The sequence below is a fragment of the Quercus robur genome, chromosome 7 (genome assembly GCF_932294415.1).
Source record: "Quercus robur chromosome 7, dhQueRobu3.1, whole genome shotgun sequence".
NCBI classification, from domain to species: Eukaryota; Viridiplantae; Streptophyta; class Magnoliopsida; order Fagales; family Fagaceae; genus Quercus; species Quercus robur.
In genome coordinates this window covers 27,168,863-27,188,370 of record NC_065540.1, presented here as the reverse complement: position 1 = coordinate 27,188,370, position 19,508 = coordinate 27,168,863, and the positions used below count along the sequence as shown (strand labels likewise).

General features: G+C 39.5%; 1 protein-coding gene across 1 annotated transcript; it reads left to right on the top strand.

Annotated features, from left to right (window-relative positions):
• The first annotated feature begins 7,953 nt into the window (after positions 1–7,953).
• On the top strand, positions 7,954–8,415 carry LOC126691229 (uncharacterized). The gene has a single exon (XM_050386288.1). The coding sequence runs from the start codon at positions 7,954–7,956 to the stop codon at positions 8,413–8,415; it is 462 nt and encodes a 153-aa protein (XP_050242245.1).
• The last annotated feature ends 11,093 nt before the right edge of the window (positions 8,416–19,508 follow it).

Genomic DNA, 19,508 nt, shown 5'->3' with positions numbered 1-19,508 from the left:
TTGTGGTTTCTGTTGTTATAGTTTGTGTTAATGATAGTCTTTGTCCTATTGCTCTTGTGCTTAGCTAAGTATTCCTTTCATTTCATTCTGAACTATGAGCTGTTGAGATGTTACTTTTGGTTCTGTTGAAATTGTGTGTTTTTCCTTTGCAAGATGTGCATGTGTGTTAATCTGTGGGACGATTCTGTTAGGCTCAATGTTTTGTGTGTATGTCATATCATTTTCCATAATCTGCCTCAATGTCATTTATTTGCCTTCAGGATAGCTTCACCATGTTGTACATGTGTTTCCTATCCTAGGATTAGTTTACCTATATGGTTGAACTAAATTGCTTGCTGGTTAAGTGTTTGAAGTTCACTTGTTTGATTGATATCTTTCTCTGTTAAATACATGGTACTGACTGATTGTGCACATATATTGTTATATGTTGTTGTGGCCTTTTCTGATTGTTCACAGATGGCTCCTTCACCTCAGAAGAAGAAATCTACTGCGAAGAAGGCTGACAAAAGACTTAAGATGGATCCTAGATTGTTTAGGTCAGTTCATCATTTTGAGAGATACAAGGATAACTTCTTGAATGCAGGAATCATTCAAGAGAGATTTGTGGATTTGGATGATTTAAGACAAACTTTTATTCCCAGTTGTTTTGAAGGAAGAGGATGGGACAAACTTTTAAGTGATTTCCCTTTGGTGTGTGAACCTCTGATTAGAGAATTTTATTCAAATGCTGTGATAAAGGAGAATGAGTTAAATTGCTGGGTTAGAGGGAAAGAATTCATCTTGGATGCACATGTCATAGATGATGTACTAGGGCTTGAGGGTTTGGAGGATGAGGAGTTTGTCAATTTCAAGGATAGGAGTGTCTCTATTGAAACAGTTCAACAGAGAATAGGTGGGCAGAGAGAAGGGAAGTGTTTGAATACCACTGCCTTTCCAGTGGACATGAGGGTTCTAACCATAATAATGATGTTTAACCTTTATCCTATTAGGAAGTTGACCACAATCAATTGTGCTAGAGCAATTTTTCTGATGGATCTCAAAGAGAAGAACTTCATAGATATAAGTTCCCACATCTTTGACATCATTGTGGATGAGACAAGAACAACATCTAGACCAAAACTGATCTTTCCCAGCCTCCTAATGAGGATATTTCGAAGGAAGGGTGTTCAAATTCCTCAAGACATCAGTCACATGTCCACACCCTCTGCAATCAACAAACTTACCTGCAAAAGGATCAGTGTTAGGCTTCCAGGAGAAGAAGATGAAGGTGATGAAGGAGAGGAAGTCCCAATGGAGACTGATGCAGAGGCAGCAGGGCATGCATCCACCTCAACACCAAGGAGGAGTGGCAAGAGGTCCAGAGCTTCAACTTCTGCAGCTGCACCTCCAGATGCTTTCCAGATCATTCTGGAAAGGCTTGATGGGATCAGGGCAGTCCAGACTGAGCATTCTGACAGAATGAGAGCCATGCAAGACCAGATTGATGTTTTGGCTGCTACACTTGACAGCTTCACAACTCAGCATGACCAGTGACCCTTTGGCCATTCCATGTCAAAAAGGGGGAGAAAGTTCATTGATAATTGAAGCAGAAAAGCAGCTCTTGAGGGGGAGTAATTTGTTGAGGGGGAGTAATTAGTGTTTTTATGGTTTTTATGTTTTTAATACACTGGGTTTTGGTGTATAACTGTTTCTAACTCTCCTCATATACTCTTGGATAAACTTTTATATATGTTTGATGATGTTATTCAGGTATTTGTTGGTTTGTACCCATATGCTTTTGTAAGCTTTGAGGGTTTATGGTTTATGCATAGTTTGTAGGCCTTGTGGTATGTACCATGCTTAAGTGCAGCCTTTATGCTATGTGAAATCAGTATTTTAAATCTAAATGTTCAGCATTGTGGTTTATGTACTGTCACTCTTGTGCCCTTGTAGGATTGTTCCTAGATGCATATGCCTTGTGTGTTATGCATTGGTTGAGTGTTGAGCATACAAGTGTCTTGCCTTGTGCTTGTTAACTTGTATGTCTTTGTGTTCATTCCAAGTGTGAATGAACACTGTGATCACTACCTTGTGGTGTTCACTTGGTTGATCAAGCCATGGTTTGTTCATTAACTCCATCTTATGCTTGATCTCTTTTTGCCTGTTTCATATGCATTAATAATTTTCTGCTTACAATGATCATGGTGTATTGTTGTGTTTCAGGAGTTTATGTTCATATGATTCAAGTGCTTCACAGCTTCTAGAATTAGGTGTGAGTGAGTTTTGATCAACTGTTCCCAACTCACATGTTAAGTCTAGAGTCTGTTTTAGGGTTTTGTCACGGAATAGCCAAAGGGGGAGATTGTAAGGTTGAATTTATTCAACCATCTAATTGGCTTTATTCCGTGCCAAATTTGCTTGTAATTCAGCATTTAGTAACCCTGTATTTAGGTGGGATTGTTGTAAGGGTAGTGAGTGAGATAGTGTGAAGATTGCTCAAGAGTGTGCAAGAAAACAGAGAGTCGCGGCTGGGACTCGCGACTGGACTCGCGGCTTCAACCCGCCAGAATCTGCACACATGCCAAGCATGCTGGAAGATGAACAGTCATGCTAGCTGGAGCACTACAGGACAAAACAGGACAACTGGCCATACGGTTAACTCGCGACTGGAACTCGCGACTTAGTCAAGCCGCGAGGTCAAGCCGCGAGCCACCCCTGTTTTGGAAAAACCTGACGTTTCGCATTCCACTCCTCTTCAGTATAAATACCCTTTTAACCCACGATTGAAAGAGAGTTTCCAGAGAGAATTTTGAGAGAGAAACCCTAAAGAAAAACCAGATTGTTTTACCCACAATCTCTACCTTAGAGTCTCATCAAAATCCCTCACTCTCTTCCTCTCCATTGTCAAATCCTTGAGAGGCCTTTATACCAAACCTGGTTCTCACCATTATCATCTCTGTGAGACAGTCGTTTGGAGTTCTGGGAAGCAGTTAGGAAGGAGCCAATCTTTATTGGTTGATGCTACGGTGAAGTAGCGGAATCCGGAAAGCTAGAAAAGAAAAAGGTTCGGCGCAACCTCGTTGGAGCAAGAAGCTTGGAGGGCTTAGGTGCATTGGGTAGATTAGGCTTGGAGGGTCTATTGCTGTCCTTGTATCCCAACTGTATTTTCTAGTGGATTGATTACCGCTTGGAGGGCGGCGGAGAGGTTTTTCGCCGAGGTCTTCGGTTTCCTCTTCGATAACATATCTGGTGTTATCGCTGTGTTTGCATCTTCCTTCCTCTCTATCTCTGCCTTTACATTATCTGCTGTGGTTTATTTTGTTGTGGCTTAGATAGTTGTTTAATCAATACCATGTTATAGCATATGTTAAGTTTCCGCACACTATTGTTTAACATATTGCGTGTGTTGATTAAATTGGTTTTTGGGGGTCTAAACGTTCAAAAGTGTTTTTGTACACGTTTTTGAACTTTCAGCTACATTTTTTTTTTTTTTTCCAGTCTTCCGTTTGTACTTTTTTTTCCTTTTATATATATTGTTATATTGACACAATAAATTTCACAATTATTGAGATGTCAATTTCATTACCGCTTTAGTGTTTTAGCACTGTTCATTAAGTGTTTTTGCACTATTCATCTACAGTGTCATTTTGGTTAGCCGGTTTGTCCTTTTTTTTTTTTTTTTTTTTTTTTTTTGAACAGTAGCTACAGTACCAAGTAGCACTGTAGCTACAGTTTTTTTCTTTTCTTTTTTCAGTCCTCCGTTTGTATTTTTTTTTTCCTTTTATATATATTGTTATACTGATACAACAAATTTCATAATATTTTCACAATTATTGAGGTATCAATTTCTTATAAGTCAAAATAAAATAATAAAAAATGAAACTGTGACCAACCACAACTGAAAATAAATCTATATATATATATATATATATATAAAAGTGTGAATGCGCTAAATCACTGTAGCTACATTGCTTTGGCTTCATGAGCCACTTTTTTTTTTTTTTCCAAGTTTTGAACAGTAACTACAGTGCCAAGTGGCACTGTAGCTACAATAGTTATAGTTTTTTTTTCTCCTATAATCAGTTTGTGTTTTTTTTTTTTTTTTTTTTCCCTTTTAAATATTTATGTAAGCTGGTATATATATTGTTATATTGACACAACAAATTTCACAATATTTTCAGAATTATTGACGTGCGCGAATGCGCTAAAGCACTGTAGCTACAGTGCTTTGGTTTTGTGAGCCGCTTTTTTTTCCCAAGTTTTGAATAGTAACTACAATTTCAAGTAGCACTGTAGCCACAGATTTTTTTTTTTTTTAGTAATCGGTTTGTTTTGTTTTTTTTTTTTTGTTTCTTTTAAATATTTATGTAAGTTGGTATATATATTGTTATACTGACACAATAAATTTCACAATATTTTCACAATTATTGACGAGTCAATTTCTTACAAGTCGAAATAAAATAATAAAATATGATACCGTGACCAATCACAACTAAAAATAAATGTTTTGAGAAAATGTTACAACATTTATTGTGCAGTGCTTTTGATTTATTCAACTGGCAGGGTAGCTTCTTTTTTTTTTAGTAGTCGGTTTGTGTTTTTTTTTTTTTTTTTTTTTCTTTTAAATATTTATGTAAGCTAGCTGGTATATATATTGTTATACTGAGACAACAAATTTCACAATTATTGATGTGTCAATTTCTTACAAGTCAAAATAAAATAATAAAATATGAGACTGTAACTAGCCACAACTAAAAATAAATGTTTTGAGAAAATGTTACAACACTTATTGTGCAGTGCTTTTGGTTTATTCAATTGGCACAGTAGTTACAGTGCCTAAAGTTTTTATTTATTTATTTATTTTTATATAGTAATCGGTTTGTTATTTTTTTTTCTTTTAAATATTTATGTAAGTTGGTATATATATTGTTATACTGACACAACAAATTTCACAATTATTGACATGTCAATTTCTTACAAGCCGAAATAAAATAATAAAATATGAGACTGTGACCAACCCCAACTAAAAATAAATATTTTGAGAAAATGTTACAACACTTATTGTGTAGCGTTTTTGGTTTATTCAACTGGCACGGTAGCTATAGTGCTTAAAGTTTTTTTTTTTTTTTTAGTAATCGTTTTGTGTTTTTTTTTCTTTTAAATATTTATATAAGCTGGTATATATATTGTTATACTGACATAACAAATTTCAAAATATTTTCACAATTATTGACGTGTCAATTTCTTACAAGTCAAAATAAAATAATAAAATATGAGATTATGACCAATCACAACTAAAAATAAATGTTTTGAGAAAATGTTACAACACTTATTGTTATCACAATATTTTCACAATTGTTGAGATCTCAGTTTTTTATAGATCAAATAAAAAAAATGCTAAGTCCACAACATTTTAACATTAATTTATACAGTGCCTAAAGTTTTTTTTTTTTTTTTTTTTTTTTCCAGTTATCAGTTTGTGTGTTTTTTTTTTTTTTTTAATATTTATGTAAGCTGCCATATCTATTAACTATATAAAAAGAGCCCAAGGCTCATAAATAGTGTTTTTTTGGTTTATTCAATTAGTGAGGTGCACTTTCTCTTTTCTTTTCTTTTATTTTTTTTCCCCTTCAAGTATGCCAGTTGGTTTGAGCTTTGTTTTTGTTTTTGTTTTTTAAGATCTTTATATGTTTACTTTGTACTTGCAATGCAAGTTTACATTGTAAATACACAAAAGTGGTTAATATTATACACATTTGCACAAAAAATGGTAAATATTGTACAAATTTTGTAAATGTGTACAAAATTTGCCAATTTTTTTGTGTCTACAATATAAATTTACATTGTAATTAAATACAATGTATACATAGAGATATTATGAAAATGTTGTAATGCATGTGTCAATTCCTTATGGGTCAAAATAAAATAAAATAAAATAATAAAATATTATACCGAAATCTAGCACAACTAAAAATGTCATGACATTTTGTTGTTATTACAATATATTCACAACTATTGAGGTGTAAGTTATAGGTCAAAATAAAATAATAAAATATTGGATTGGGATTTGTCACTGTCTTATACGATTGAAATTAACTTTTTATAACATAATTATCAAAATTCTTAAAATTAATGTCACTTTTTATTAATGTAAATCTCTATGTATTTTAAAAATCAAATGATTTATATTTTTATTTTGTGATACAAATAAAATCTAAAATTGATCTTAATCACTACTTTTTTTTCCTATGTATTTTAAAAATCAAATGATTTATATTTTCATTTTGTGATACAAATAAAATCTAAAATTGATCTTAATCACTACCTTTTTTTTTTCCCATGGCTAGCACGTGCCTTGCACGTGCTGCCTTGACTAGTGATTTACAAATTCATGAAATTTGATTTTATTAAGGATCATAAACTCAAGCTTGTGAAATCAAATATTAGGCTCGCCAATTAGCCTATTTTATGTAGGAGAAAAATTTGCCAGAGTAATTACTTAGTGCTTTCAGAGTATAATATGACACTTATACCTTTCACATTCATGATAAATCTCACTAATTAAATTTATGATAAGGTATACCATAAATCTAAAAAGATGGAGCACCATTCTCACTATACTCTTGGAGTAACTAATAAATTTTAATATGTACTTGTGGGGACGCGAGCCCAAATATATATTGGGCCTTGGGCCTTGTTCGAGGAGGCATAGTGATCCGAAAATAAATCAATAATGAGGAAGAAGTAAGACTTTGAACTTCACAAGCAAGCTACGACTGTAAAGGCTGGGAAGGATGGGCCGAGGAGGAATATCCCCTCAGCTAGGCGAAACGAAGATCAAAATGTGTGTCCTATCATCTAGGGTGACATTCCAGGAGGTTCTATTGAGAAGGACATGCATTATGAACATACAGAAGGGATGGGAGCTGGGAAATATCTAAGAGAAAGCTATTGTCACCCCATTAAATGCTATGCAACTAACTTTCTGACTGCATTAATAAGGAAGTGATGCCTGAATAGTAGTTTCCAGCCTTACAGCTATTTTCCAGAGACTTTAAGAAGGTGCTGATGTGACAAGGATGTGCACCAACAATCTAACCTACAAGTGGAGGACAGAGATGAAGGCAAAGTGGGAGTATAAAATAGGAAGAAGGCAATAAAGAAAAGGAATCGAGAAATTAAGAGGACACTACAGTAATCAAGGACTGAACTTATAATCAATCTTGAGAGAAATATATAAGAGCTGAACTCCTCGGATGATTTTATTTAGAATAAACCAGTCTATCTTCATTTTCATGTCATCCGAATCCATTTTACTTGTTGTTTGATTCATTAAAACCTAGTTTTTCAACCCACTCTCTACAAATTCATTGTGTAAGACTTTTTGGGTCTAAGTTCATTTATACTTTGGGCTAGGGACTCAAGTCGCGTCAATACAATTGGCGCCATCTGTGGGGATTTCTGGTGTGGTAGTGAGTTTTACTTCCAACTATGGTAGTTTCAGGTTCGAATCTAGAGGAATCTATTGGGTCCCAACGTCAAGATCATTTTGTTAGTCTTGATCGCAGGAGGGACCGGGAGGTTAGTGTGCATACCACCCATACTAGCAGGAGCCAGCCTTGAGGCGGGAGTCACCTTTCTAAGGAGAAAAATACCAAAGCCATGTAGCTGGAGATTAATCACTTAAAGAGGAAGTTGCACCACGAACGGCGAAGGTGAACTTCCTCCGATTCTGACTTCTCTTATGATGATGAAGAGGATGGTAGTTATAGGCACAGATCAAGGACCCCTCCTAGTGAGTCTTTCTTGTATGATGAGGACTACCATAATGAGCGTAGAAACAATAATTCATCTTCCAAAGGCTTGGGAAATGATGCGATGAGCAAAGCGCTCAACTAAATTTCCAGATCACCTTTCACGTGTAGAATTGAGGGAGGGAGACTTCCTCGGCGATTCACTCAGCCCACGTTCACCATGTACAATGGTCGAACAGACTCTGTGGAGCACGTAAGCCACTTCAACCAGAGAATGGTTGTGCACTCCAAGAATGAGGCATTGATGTGCAAGATGTTCCCCTCCAGTTTAGGGCCTATGGCGATGAGGTGGTTTGATGGCCTAGGTGCAGGTTCCGTTGATTCCTTCAAGGAGCTCACCCGAGCGTTTGGATCTCGTTTGATCACGTGCAATAGGGTTTCTTGGCCCTTGGATTCCTTGTTATCCATGTCCATGCGAGAATGGGAGATCCTGAAAACATACTCGAACAGATATCGGGAGATGTTCAATGAGATCGAAGGGGATTTTGATGACGTGACTATAAGGACATTTAAGGTCGGCTTACTTGCCGAGCATGATTTGAGAAAGTACTTGACCAAGAAGTCGGTAAGGAGTATGCGTCGGCTTATGGATCGTATTGACGAATACAAGTGGGTCAAGTAAGACTAGCAGCAAGGGAAGGGAAAGGCAAAGGTTGTCCCTCAAGAGATGAGGGATTTTGGGTCGGACTGCTACAACAATAACAAACCCCAAAGGGATTTTGCTGGGCAATCTGGGTCTATAGCTCCTCAGATGGTTAACACGGTGTTCCGAGAACCAGTACATCAGGTCTTGGAAAAGATCAAGAATGAACCATACTTCAAATGGCCAAACAAGATAGGAGGAGACCCTATGAGGCACAACCAAAGTCTTCACTACCTAAGACCAAGGACACACCACTGAGGATTGTAGAACTTTGTGGGATCATCTAGATTAGCTGGTCCGGGAAGGAAGGTTGAAACAATTCTTGTATCATCCCAATGGGCAAATAGGCCAGGTTGGATCGGAACTTCGGAAAGATGCTTCTTCGAGAGCCCCTTTGGGCACAATCAATGTCATCCTCTCTACACCAGGGAGGACTAGTTCTCATCCGTCCAGGGTTATGTCTATGGCTCGGCTACCTGCCGAGGACCCTGAACATGAACCAAAAAGGGCTTGGGTGGAGATCTGACCAACGTTGAACTTCTCGGACGATGATAATGCTAGAACCATACAACCACATGATGACGCCCTAGTGGTCACCCTCAGGATAGGGGGTATGATGTGAAAAGGGTGCTGGTGGATCAGGTTAATGGGGATGAGATTATGTATCCTGATTTGTATAAAGGGCTAAACCTGAAACTAGAGGATTTGACAAGTTATGATTCACCTCTAGTGGGCTTTGATGGGAAAGTTGTTGTTTCGATGGGTCAGATTAGACTACTAGTACAGGCAGGCTCAGAGGTGGTGGAGGTAGCTTTCATTGTGGTGGATGCTTATTCTCCCTACACAACCATTGTAGCACGACCTTGGCTTCATGCCTTTGAGGTTGTTTCTTTCACCATCCACTTGAAAGTGAAGTATCCGTCCGGGGATCAGATTGAAGAACTGGTTGGGAGCCAGTTTGTGGCTAGACAATGCCTGGTAGCCGCAATTATGCATTAACTTGAGATTGGGTCCTCGGCCTCTATTGATAGAGATTTATAACAATCAAGGACTCCGATGTCGCCTTCGAATGGGACAGCTGAGGGGGCAAAGTGTGAGGATTTAGAGAAAATTATTGTAGGTGATGATCAAGAGAAATTTTTTTCAAGTTGGGGCTCAGCTGCCTCCTCAAGAGAAGGAAGAACTGATAGAGTTTCTCAGAAGGAACGTTGACGTGTTCGCGTAAAGTGCTTACAAAGCTCTGGGGGTGGATTCGAGCTTCATCTGTCATCATTTGAATGTCAATCCATTTGTCACCCCTAAAAAGAAACCACCTCGGCGCTCATCTAAAGACCATTCTAATGCTATCAAAGACGAGGTGATGAAGGTTAAGCAGGTTGGGGCTATTAAGGAGGTGTTTTACCCTGAGTGGCTGGCCAATACTGTAGTGGTGAAGAAGAAAAATGGATAGTGGCGAGTGTGTGTGGACTTCACATATTTAAATAAGGTATGTCCAAAAGACCCTTTCCTTATGCCTCGGATAGACCAACTCGTAAAAGGAACTGTAGGCCATCCTTAGATGAGATTTTTAGATGCCTTTTAAGGATACCATCAAATACAACTGGCCTTGGGTGATCAGGAGAGATAGCTTTTGTCACTCCTATTGGAAATTACTACTACAAGGTGATGCCTTTTGGTTTGAAGAATGCAGGGTCTACCTATCAGAGGATGATGACTAGAATGTTTGAACCACAATTGGGCAAGAATATTGAGGTCTATATAGATGATATGGTCGTAAAGAGTAAGGTGGTGTCTGAGCATGTGGGAGACCTCGAGGATATTTTTGAAATATTGAAGAGACACAAGCTGCGCTTTAATACTTCCAAGTGCTCCTTTGGTGTAGGATCAAGTAAATTTCTGGGCTATATGGTCATTTATCATGGAATTGAGGTCAACCCTGATCAAGTTAAGGCAATTAACGGTCTACAACCACCTCGGAATTCTAAAGAGGTACAAAAGCTAACAGGAATGACTGCCACCTTGAACTGATTCATCTATCGATTAACGGACAGATGCAGACCCTTCTTCCAATTGTTAAATAAGTGGAAGGGATTTGAGTGGACCGAGGAGTGTGCCTCGGCCTTCCAAAATCTTAAGGAGTACCTTTCTCGACCACCTGTCATGTCCAGCTCCGAGGTGGACGAGGTCTTGTTTGCTTACATTGCTGTGGCTTCTCATGTTGTAAGCTTGGTGCTGGTGTGAGTTGACAATGGTGTGCAAAGGCCAATTTACTAAGTAAGCAAGTCGTTGCATGAAGTAAAGGTTCGTTATCTACCATTGGAGAAAGCCATTTTGGCAATGGTACATGCTACACGTAAACTCCCCCACTATTTCCAATCCCACACGGTTGTTATTTTAACCCAACTTCCACTTCGATCACTACTCCAGAATGCTGACTTCACAGGAAGGATTGCCAAATGGGGTACAATCTTAGGTGCTTTCGACATCAAGTACATGCCTCAAACCTCTGTCAAGGGTCAAATCATCATTGATTTGGTGGCCAAGTTCGTTGAATCCCCATTAGAAGAGAAAGTGGAAAAAAAGGGCATAGATGGAAAATCAGTTGGCATGGTCTCTCTACAAAGGCCTTTATCCTGGAGGGTATATCTTGATGGAGCAACAAACCAAAGGGGATCCGAAGTGGGGCTAGTTCTGGTATCATCTGAGAATATCACTATTGAGAAATCCTTAAGACTGGGCTTCTCGATCGCAAACAACGAGGTTGAGTATGAAACTCTATTGGTAGGGATGGCCATGGTTCAAAAAATGGGCAGAAAGGTAGTGGAGATATATTCGAATTCAAGATTGGTCGTAGGCCAAGTGAGAAGGGAGTTAGAAGCCAGGGATGTGAGGATGCAAGAAAATTTGAATCAGGTTAGGCACTTGCAGTCAGGATTTGAGTCTTTTAGCTTGCTGCATATCCCTAGGAGCGGAAACACGCATGTTGACTCTCTAGCCACTCTTACAACCTCCTTAGCACAGGGTTTACCTCGGGTCATCCTTGTTGAAGACTTGTGTAAGCATACTAAAGTGAAGGGAGAAATGGTCCATATCCATCAAATTAGGGTGGGGCCTAGCTGGATGGACTCTATAGTACTATTCCTTAAAGAAGATATCTTGCTCGAGGAGAAATCAGAAGCTGACAAGGTGCGAAGAAAAGCTCGTCGGTTTTGGCTATCCGAGGACCAAATATTGTACAAACGCTATTTTTCTGGGCCATACTTACTGTGCATACACCCAGAAGCATCAAAGTTACTTCTTGAGGAGTTACATGAAGGGATTTGTGAAAGTCACACAAGAGGCATGTCTTTGTCTCACAGAGCCCTCACTCAGGGATACTGGTGACCAAAAATGTAGAATGAAGCACAAGAATATGTGAAAAAGTGTGACCAATGCCAAAGATTTGCACCAAATATTCATCAATCGAGGGGAGTCCTTAATCCCATGTCCAACCCTTGGCCATTTGCTCAATGGGGCTTGGACATTGTAGGTCCTTTTCCTAGGGCAGTAGGGAATAAGAGATACTTGCTAGTTGACACAGATTACTTCACCAAGTGGGTTGAAGTTGAACCATTGACAATTATCAAGGACGTAAATGCCAAGAGATTTGTTTGGAAAAATATTGTCACTCGATTCAAGATCCCTTAAACCCTCATCTTGGACAATGGTCTTTAATTTAATAGCAAAGTCTTCAGGAGGTACTGTTGTGACCTGTGAATTATGATAGGTATTCCACCCCAACTTATCCATAAGGGAATAGATAGGCCGAGGCTATCAATAAGGTCATAGTGAATGGACTCAAGAAGAGACTGGACGATGCAAAGGGAAAATAGGTGGAAGAGTTGTCACAAGTCCTTTGGACATATCGAACCGCACCTCGTAGGTCAATAGGGGAGACACCATTTTCAATGATTTATGGTGACGAGGTTGTTATCCTTCTGGAGACTAGGTTCCCAACGCTGAGAACGTGTTCTTTCACTCTGAGCAACAATGATGGGTTGTTAGGGAAGAGCTTAGACTTAGTTGAAGAGCGAAGAAAAAATGCTATGGTCCAGATGGCATATTATCAACACAAGCTCAAGTAAGGGTATGATGGCAACATGAAACTAAGGCCGTTAGCGCTTGGAGACTTGGTGTTAAGAAAGGTTTTGGGTACTGCAACGAACCCAGCATAGGGAAAGTTAGGGCCTAACTAGGAAGGGTCATATCGCATTACATTGGTGGCAAGAATAGGTGCATATTATCTTGAAAATCTAAATGAAAATGCTGTATCACGCCCCTAGAATGTAAACAACCTCAGAAGGTCTTATTATTAATGAAGACATTCCTTATCATATTCTCATTTATTATGTTATGCGTTGTATTCCCTATTATTTATTTGGATATCAAACAGAACTTTGGTCATATCTAGCTCCTTCATATACCTTGGGTAAATTAATATTTTAATGACATCTTTCTAAATTTTAAACAAAACCTTAGTCATGCTTGGCTCCTTGGATCACATGTTTTGAGTAAATTAACACTTTGTGACATCCTTCTAAGTATTAAACAGAATCTTAGTCATGCTTGGCTCCCCGAAACACATGTTTTGGATAAATTAATATTTAATAATATCTTTCTAAGTGTTAAACAGAACCTTAGTCATGTATGGCTCCTCGAATCATATGCTTTGAGTAAATTAACACTCTGTGACATCCTTCTAAGTATTAAACAAAACTTTAGTCATGCCTGGCTCCCCGGACCACATGCTTTAGGTAAATTAATACTTAATGATATCTTTCTAAGTGTTAAACAGAACCTTAGTCATGCCTGACTCTTCGAACCACATACTTTGGGTAAATTAACACTCTGTGACATCCTTGTAAGTATTAAACAGAACATTAGTCGTGCTTGGCTCTCCGGACCACATGTTTTGGGTAAATTAATACTTAATGACATCTTTCTAAGTGTTAAACAAAACCTTAGTCATGTCTGGCTCCTCAGACCACATGCTTTGGGTAAATTAACACTCTGTGACATCCTTCTAAGTATTAAACAGAACCTTAGTCATGCCTAACTCCCCGAATCACATGCTTTGGGTAAATTAATACTTAATGACATCTTTCTAAGTGTCAAACAGAACCTTAGCCATGCTTGACTCTTCAGACCACATGCTTTGGGTAAATTAACGCTCTGTGACATCCTTGTAAGTATTAAACAGAACCTTAGTCGTGTCTGGCTCCCCGGACAATATGTTTCAAGTAAATTAATACTTAATGACATCTTTCTAAGTATTAAACAGAACCTTAGTCATGTCTGGTTTCTCAGGCCATATGTTTTGGGTAAATTAACACTCTGTGACATCATTCTAAGTATTAAATAGAACCTTAGTCATGCCTAGCTCCCCGGACCACATGCTTTGGGTAAATTAATACTTAATGATATCTTTCTAAGTGTTAAACAAAACCTTAGTAATGCCTGGCTCTTCGGACCACTTGCTTTGGGTAAATTAACACTTTGTGACATCCTTCTAAGTATTAAGCAGAACCTTAGTCATGCCTGGCTCCCCGGACTACATGCTTTGGGTAAATTAATATTTAATGACATCTTTCTAAGTGTTAAAAAAAAACCTTAGTTATGCTTGGTCTCTCAGACCACATACTTTGGGTAAATTAATGCTTCTTGACACCTTTCTAAGTGTTAAACAGAACATTAGTTATGCCTAGCTCTTCGAACCATATGCCTTGGGTAAATTAATACTCTCTATTTATTTTTCTAAGTGTTAAAACAGACCCCAGGTTATTCCTGGCTCCTCGGATCACTTGCCTTGGGTAAGTTAATGTTCTTGGTTATTTGCCTAGGTATTGGGCAAAACAAGGGCTATGTCTGGCTCCTCAGATCACACCCTTCGGACAAGTCAATATCTGTTTATTTTCTACTAAGTGTTTTGTTCATCTCTATAAAGATTTAGCCTTCTCTATTGGTTGCACAATTCTTAGTACAAGCACATGGTCATTTTCCTTACTATTTAAACAAGTTTAAATCGTCTGAGTTAGCAGTAATGCACTACTGTTGGCTTTGGTAAAGTCAGGGTGGCAATAATTTGCTAATGTCAACAACATCATCAGTTTTAAGTCCCATTGGAGAGAAAAATGACAGCTACACCAATCATAAAATAAATATTACGGAGAAAGGAAAGATTCATAAAGTGAAAAGTGTAGCCCTTTTTCATTAAATAAAGGAAAGGTACATTATACACAATGACAAACTTCCACTACAAAAGAAGAAGATCAAGATGATGAAGAAGAAAAGGAATCACTCGTTGGACCCCTTTTTCTTCTAGCTACAAGATGTTTTGCTATCAAGGCTGAAAAATAGGAGGCTAATCTATCCTTGTTCTTGTTAATTTGCTTGATCAATCTTGGATTGTTTTTACATTTGTGCACACATGATATATGTTGCTGAGTGAAACCTAAACTTTTTCGCACCAAAAATTTGATGCTATCTGCACTAGCTAGGCCTTGGCTGGAGGAGGAGGGTAATCTTTCTTACTTAGCTGAGAGGCAGGAGCACCTTTGGCCTTAGGGTCAACCTCTTTGGATTTTCCCTCAGCCTTCTTTGCTTTGACTGTAGCATCCTTGGCCTCGGCGGCATCCTTGGCCTCGACAGCATCCTTGGCTTTGGCCTTAGCAGCATCCTTAGCCTCTGAGGGAGGCTTGACCTCCTCTCCCTTGCCTTTATCCTTGGCCACCTCGGCTCCTTAGCCTTGATCACCAGCTTGGCTGGATCCTTTGGAAGCCTTAAAGGGGGGAAGAATGGCTTGAGCAGTCAGGGGCTGCTCGGAGGATTCTAGGGCAAGGGTAGAGGGAGATGGGAGGGCAGTTAGGACCTTGTGGATGTCGGGAGAATAGTAAACACTCTTAGCCTACCTCCACTCCGAGGCAGAAGGGACCTCTGCAAGGTTGAAGGCCTCCATCTAGGTCTCCTTGCAGTAGTCCCTACATATCTCGGCTAGCTCCTCAGCCAGTCAGATTTCAGTTTCTTCTACCCCGAGGTTGTAGAATGCTTGTCTCGAGGCCTCAGCAACTTCCTCGGTCATCCAAGCGGCGGCTTTGGCTTTCTCCAGTTCAGCTTTGAGGTCCAGGACTAGCTACTTTTGTGTGGCCAGCTCTATCTCAGTAAGATAGAGCTTTCTGCGTTGATCTTCAGCCTGGTCTTGGACATTCTTCAATCCAGCCTCAGCGCTCCTCCTCGCCCTCTCCTCAGTAGCCAATTTGGTGGTTAGCTCTTGATTTTCTTGCTTCATGGCTCGTAAAGACTTGTCGGCCTCAGCGCGGAGGATGGCCTCAACCCTGGCCTCTTTCGAAGTGTCCTTGACCTATTCCTCAGCTACGAAAACCTCTTGGACAGCCTGTACAAAAACAACAAAGGAATCCCATGTAAAAAAAAAAAAAAAAAAAAACCGAGAGAGAGAGAAAAGGAGGAGAGAATGGAAAGGGCACCTTAACATTTAACTAAAAGAGATGATGGTGAACTTACCATGGCAAGATCCTTCTTTAGGGACATAAAGAGGTCTGGCTGCCTCATACACTTTAGAGCCTCCATGTCTTTCGGCAGGAGTAGGGGCTACTTTAAGGCTTTAGCAACGTAGGAGGAGTGCCCTTTCTAGAACTCCCTCATGAAGGAGTTCCATGGGATGGCAGCACCATCTAGCTCCAATCGAGGAGCCTAAGTATGTTGTTGTTGGCGCACCTTAGCCATATTTGGGTCCTCCCTACTGTCCATAGAGGAGGCACGCTTGTCTTTGGTTGTCTTCTAGTGCTTGGCCTCCTTCTGAGGGACCACTTTACCTTCCTCCAATTCCTACTCCTTCCTTTTCTTCTTCAAGTTAGGGTAGGGGAGCAGGCCAACTGTGGTTATAGTAGAAGGAGGGGGAGGGGGGAAAGTAAGGGGAAGCTATGACTTAAGGGCCTTCTTGGATGACGACCCCTATTCCGCCTAGCCATAAGGTCCTTCAAGCCCTTTCTCAGATTCAGAGCCATTGAGTCTTCCTCCTCGGAACTTCTATCTACCTCGGCGATTATCAATTGAGGGGGAGCAAGCTAGTGAGGATCTGTCAAACTCACCCTCAAAATCTAGGATCTCCACGGGATCTGCTCGCACCTCTTCTTCTTCCTTGAGTCGGAATTGATCTATTTCCTCCTCGAGTGATAAGCGTGAGGAAGCAGTCTATTCCCTTGGAACCACTGCTTCAGGGAAGGCACATTGAGATGGCAGCTCAACTGGCACAATGTCCTCGTAAGCCAGGAACCTAGGAATAGAGACGTCTATTCGGCGTAACCGGGGGTTGCCTGCCCTGATCGCGTGGCCCACTTCCTGGAAGTTGTCCGAGATTGGTTCAAAGTCCAAGATGAGGTGGACTGCTCTCAACTGCCTATCCTTACTCACAAACACCTCGGATCTGAGGACTTTGTTGAGGTCCGCGACGTTGACAAAGTTGAGGTGAGGCGCTACGTGCCTTTTGTCTGCAAAAACAGCCAAGGAACAAATCATGGTCAAACCAACAAAACCCATCATCAAAGGAAAATGAAATATTAAAGGGAAGGATGGCAAAGCTAAAAGAACTAAATCCCGTGCTAAGGGACCTAACCCTAGGGTATCCCACCTGGCTTTCCCTCCCAAGTTAGGTAGTGAAGACCGTCATACCATTCCCCAGCGGCAATTAAGTAGTCGTCCTTCATGCCCTTGTTGGACTTGGGAAGACACAATACGAGCTTAACTATGTTGGACCTGGACTTGAGGTAATACCCCGAGTCAGCAAGTGAGTGGCACTCGTACATATGGACGACATCGTGCCAGATTAGTCTCAAACCCATCTTCTCATTGAGAGTATCGACGCTACCCAGGATCCTAAAAGGTTGGGCGCACATTGGTGAGGACAGAGCCTATGGTTGATTAGGTAGTCTCAAGTAACTCTACCTATAGGAAGCGTCATTCCTCCTTCTATGAAAGCGATCATAGGAATGATAACCTCCCCTTCGTTTCTATTTATAACTATTTGGTCTGGAGTACAATACCGCAGGGCTACTCCCTGTGGAATGTGGTACTTGGCCTTGAAGCTCTCCATACAGGTGGGAGAGTCTACAAGGTGCTTAAATCTACCCATCTAGGCAAGTTAAAGGGATGCAAAAGAAGTTTTCAAAGAAATAAAACAAAGAATAGAAGGCTAAGGAGAAAAGAACTCAAAGAAGAAGAAACTTATGAGAATAAGCACGTGTGTTGATCCCTGAACCTTTTAAAGATTTAAAAAAAATTTAGGAAGAGGACTTGGAAGATTTAGAAACTTGGAAAGCTTTAAAGGTTTGAGAGTTAGGAACTTCTGGAGAGATTGAAAATTTGTAAAATGGGGAGAAATAACTCCCCCTAGGCACCTTATATAGGAGGCAAAATTAAGTGGGAGTTATCCCGCTCAAAATTCAAGGGGAAATGTCAGCCATAGGATCCACATCTCACCATAGGACACAGGGAACATAGCGTTGCCTAGAGCATTTAATGAGATATCATGGGCTCCGAAGTGTCAGGAACAGTTATGGAACATGCGAAATGACATTCTCACATGTGGAAATCAAAGGAACATGTGGGATTTATTATTCAAACATCAAAACCCCATTTTTCTCCTCGGATAGGAAGGGAAAACCGGAGTTTTGAAAGGCTATTGTGGGGACGCCGGCCCAAATATATATTGGGCCTTGGGCCTTGTCCGAGAAGGCACAGTAGTCCGAGAATAGATCAATAGTGAGGAAGAAGTAAGACTTTAAACTTCACGAGCAAGCTACGATTGTAAAGGTTGGTAGGAAATGATGCCTGAACAATAGTTTTCAGCCTTATAGCTACTCTTTAGAGACTTCAGGAAGGTGCTAATGTGATAGGGATGAGCACCAACAATCTAACCTACAGGTGGAGGGTAGAAATGAAGGCAAAGTGGGAGTATAAAATAGGAAGAAGGCAATAAGGAAAAGGAATCGAGATATTAGGAGAAGGACACTATAGTGATCAAGGACTGAACTTGTAATCAATCTTGAGAGAAATATATAAGAGCTGATCTTCTCGGACTGTGCTGAGAATGATTTTATTTAGAATAAACCAGTCTATCTTTATTTTCTTGTCATCTAAATCCATTTTACTTGTTGTCTGATTCATTAAAACCCAGTTTTCCAACCCACTCTCTACAAATTCATTGTGTTGGGCTTTTTGGGCCTAAGTTCATTTATACTTTGGGTTAGGAACTCAAATCGCGTCAATACAGTACTCATTACAATGTTGATTATGTTTGAATTCTTGACTTTAGCTTTGCCAAATGTTTTAACCCAAATTTTTGCCTCAAAACACTCTAAGCCCTCAAAGAGGATAGTTAAAAAGCACTCTAACACTAACCCAATTTTTGTAGAAATCTTACCCAAATTTTTGCCTCAAAACACTATACGCCCACATTGCTGCACCAAGCTTCACTCGACTACTTTTTATTGCGTAAGTTTTCTACAAAAATTATCATTTATCTCAACTTCAATATAATGTATTTGCAGCCTTAAAAGGATCGCACTAACAATTATAGGATAAGATATCTTAAAGGACCTCTCTCTCTCATTAGAATCCGTACATTTTGTGAGACAAATCTCATAAAACCATCTCATAAGATAATTTTTCTATTTTAAAAGTAAAATGGCTCGAGCTTAACCAGTTTCTGTCACCAAATTTATAGTTGACCCAATGACTTAAGACCTAGCTGTTCGGTCTTTCTATTTTCTTTTTCTTTTTTGGATGAGTAAAAAATTTCATTAAGAGATTGGGGGGCGGGTGGCGGGGGCACAACGTAGTATACGAGAATTTACAAGAGGAAGAGCCCAAAAATAAACTCTAGCATCCAAGCTTCAAATCGGTCAAGGCACTTAAAATTATAATTTTAGTAAGTCATTTATTCATTAGTTTTGTAGTTAAGAATTGGTATGTTTTTGTTTGCTTGATGAACCACGAGCTAATCAAATACCAGGGAACAA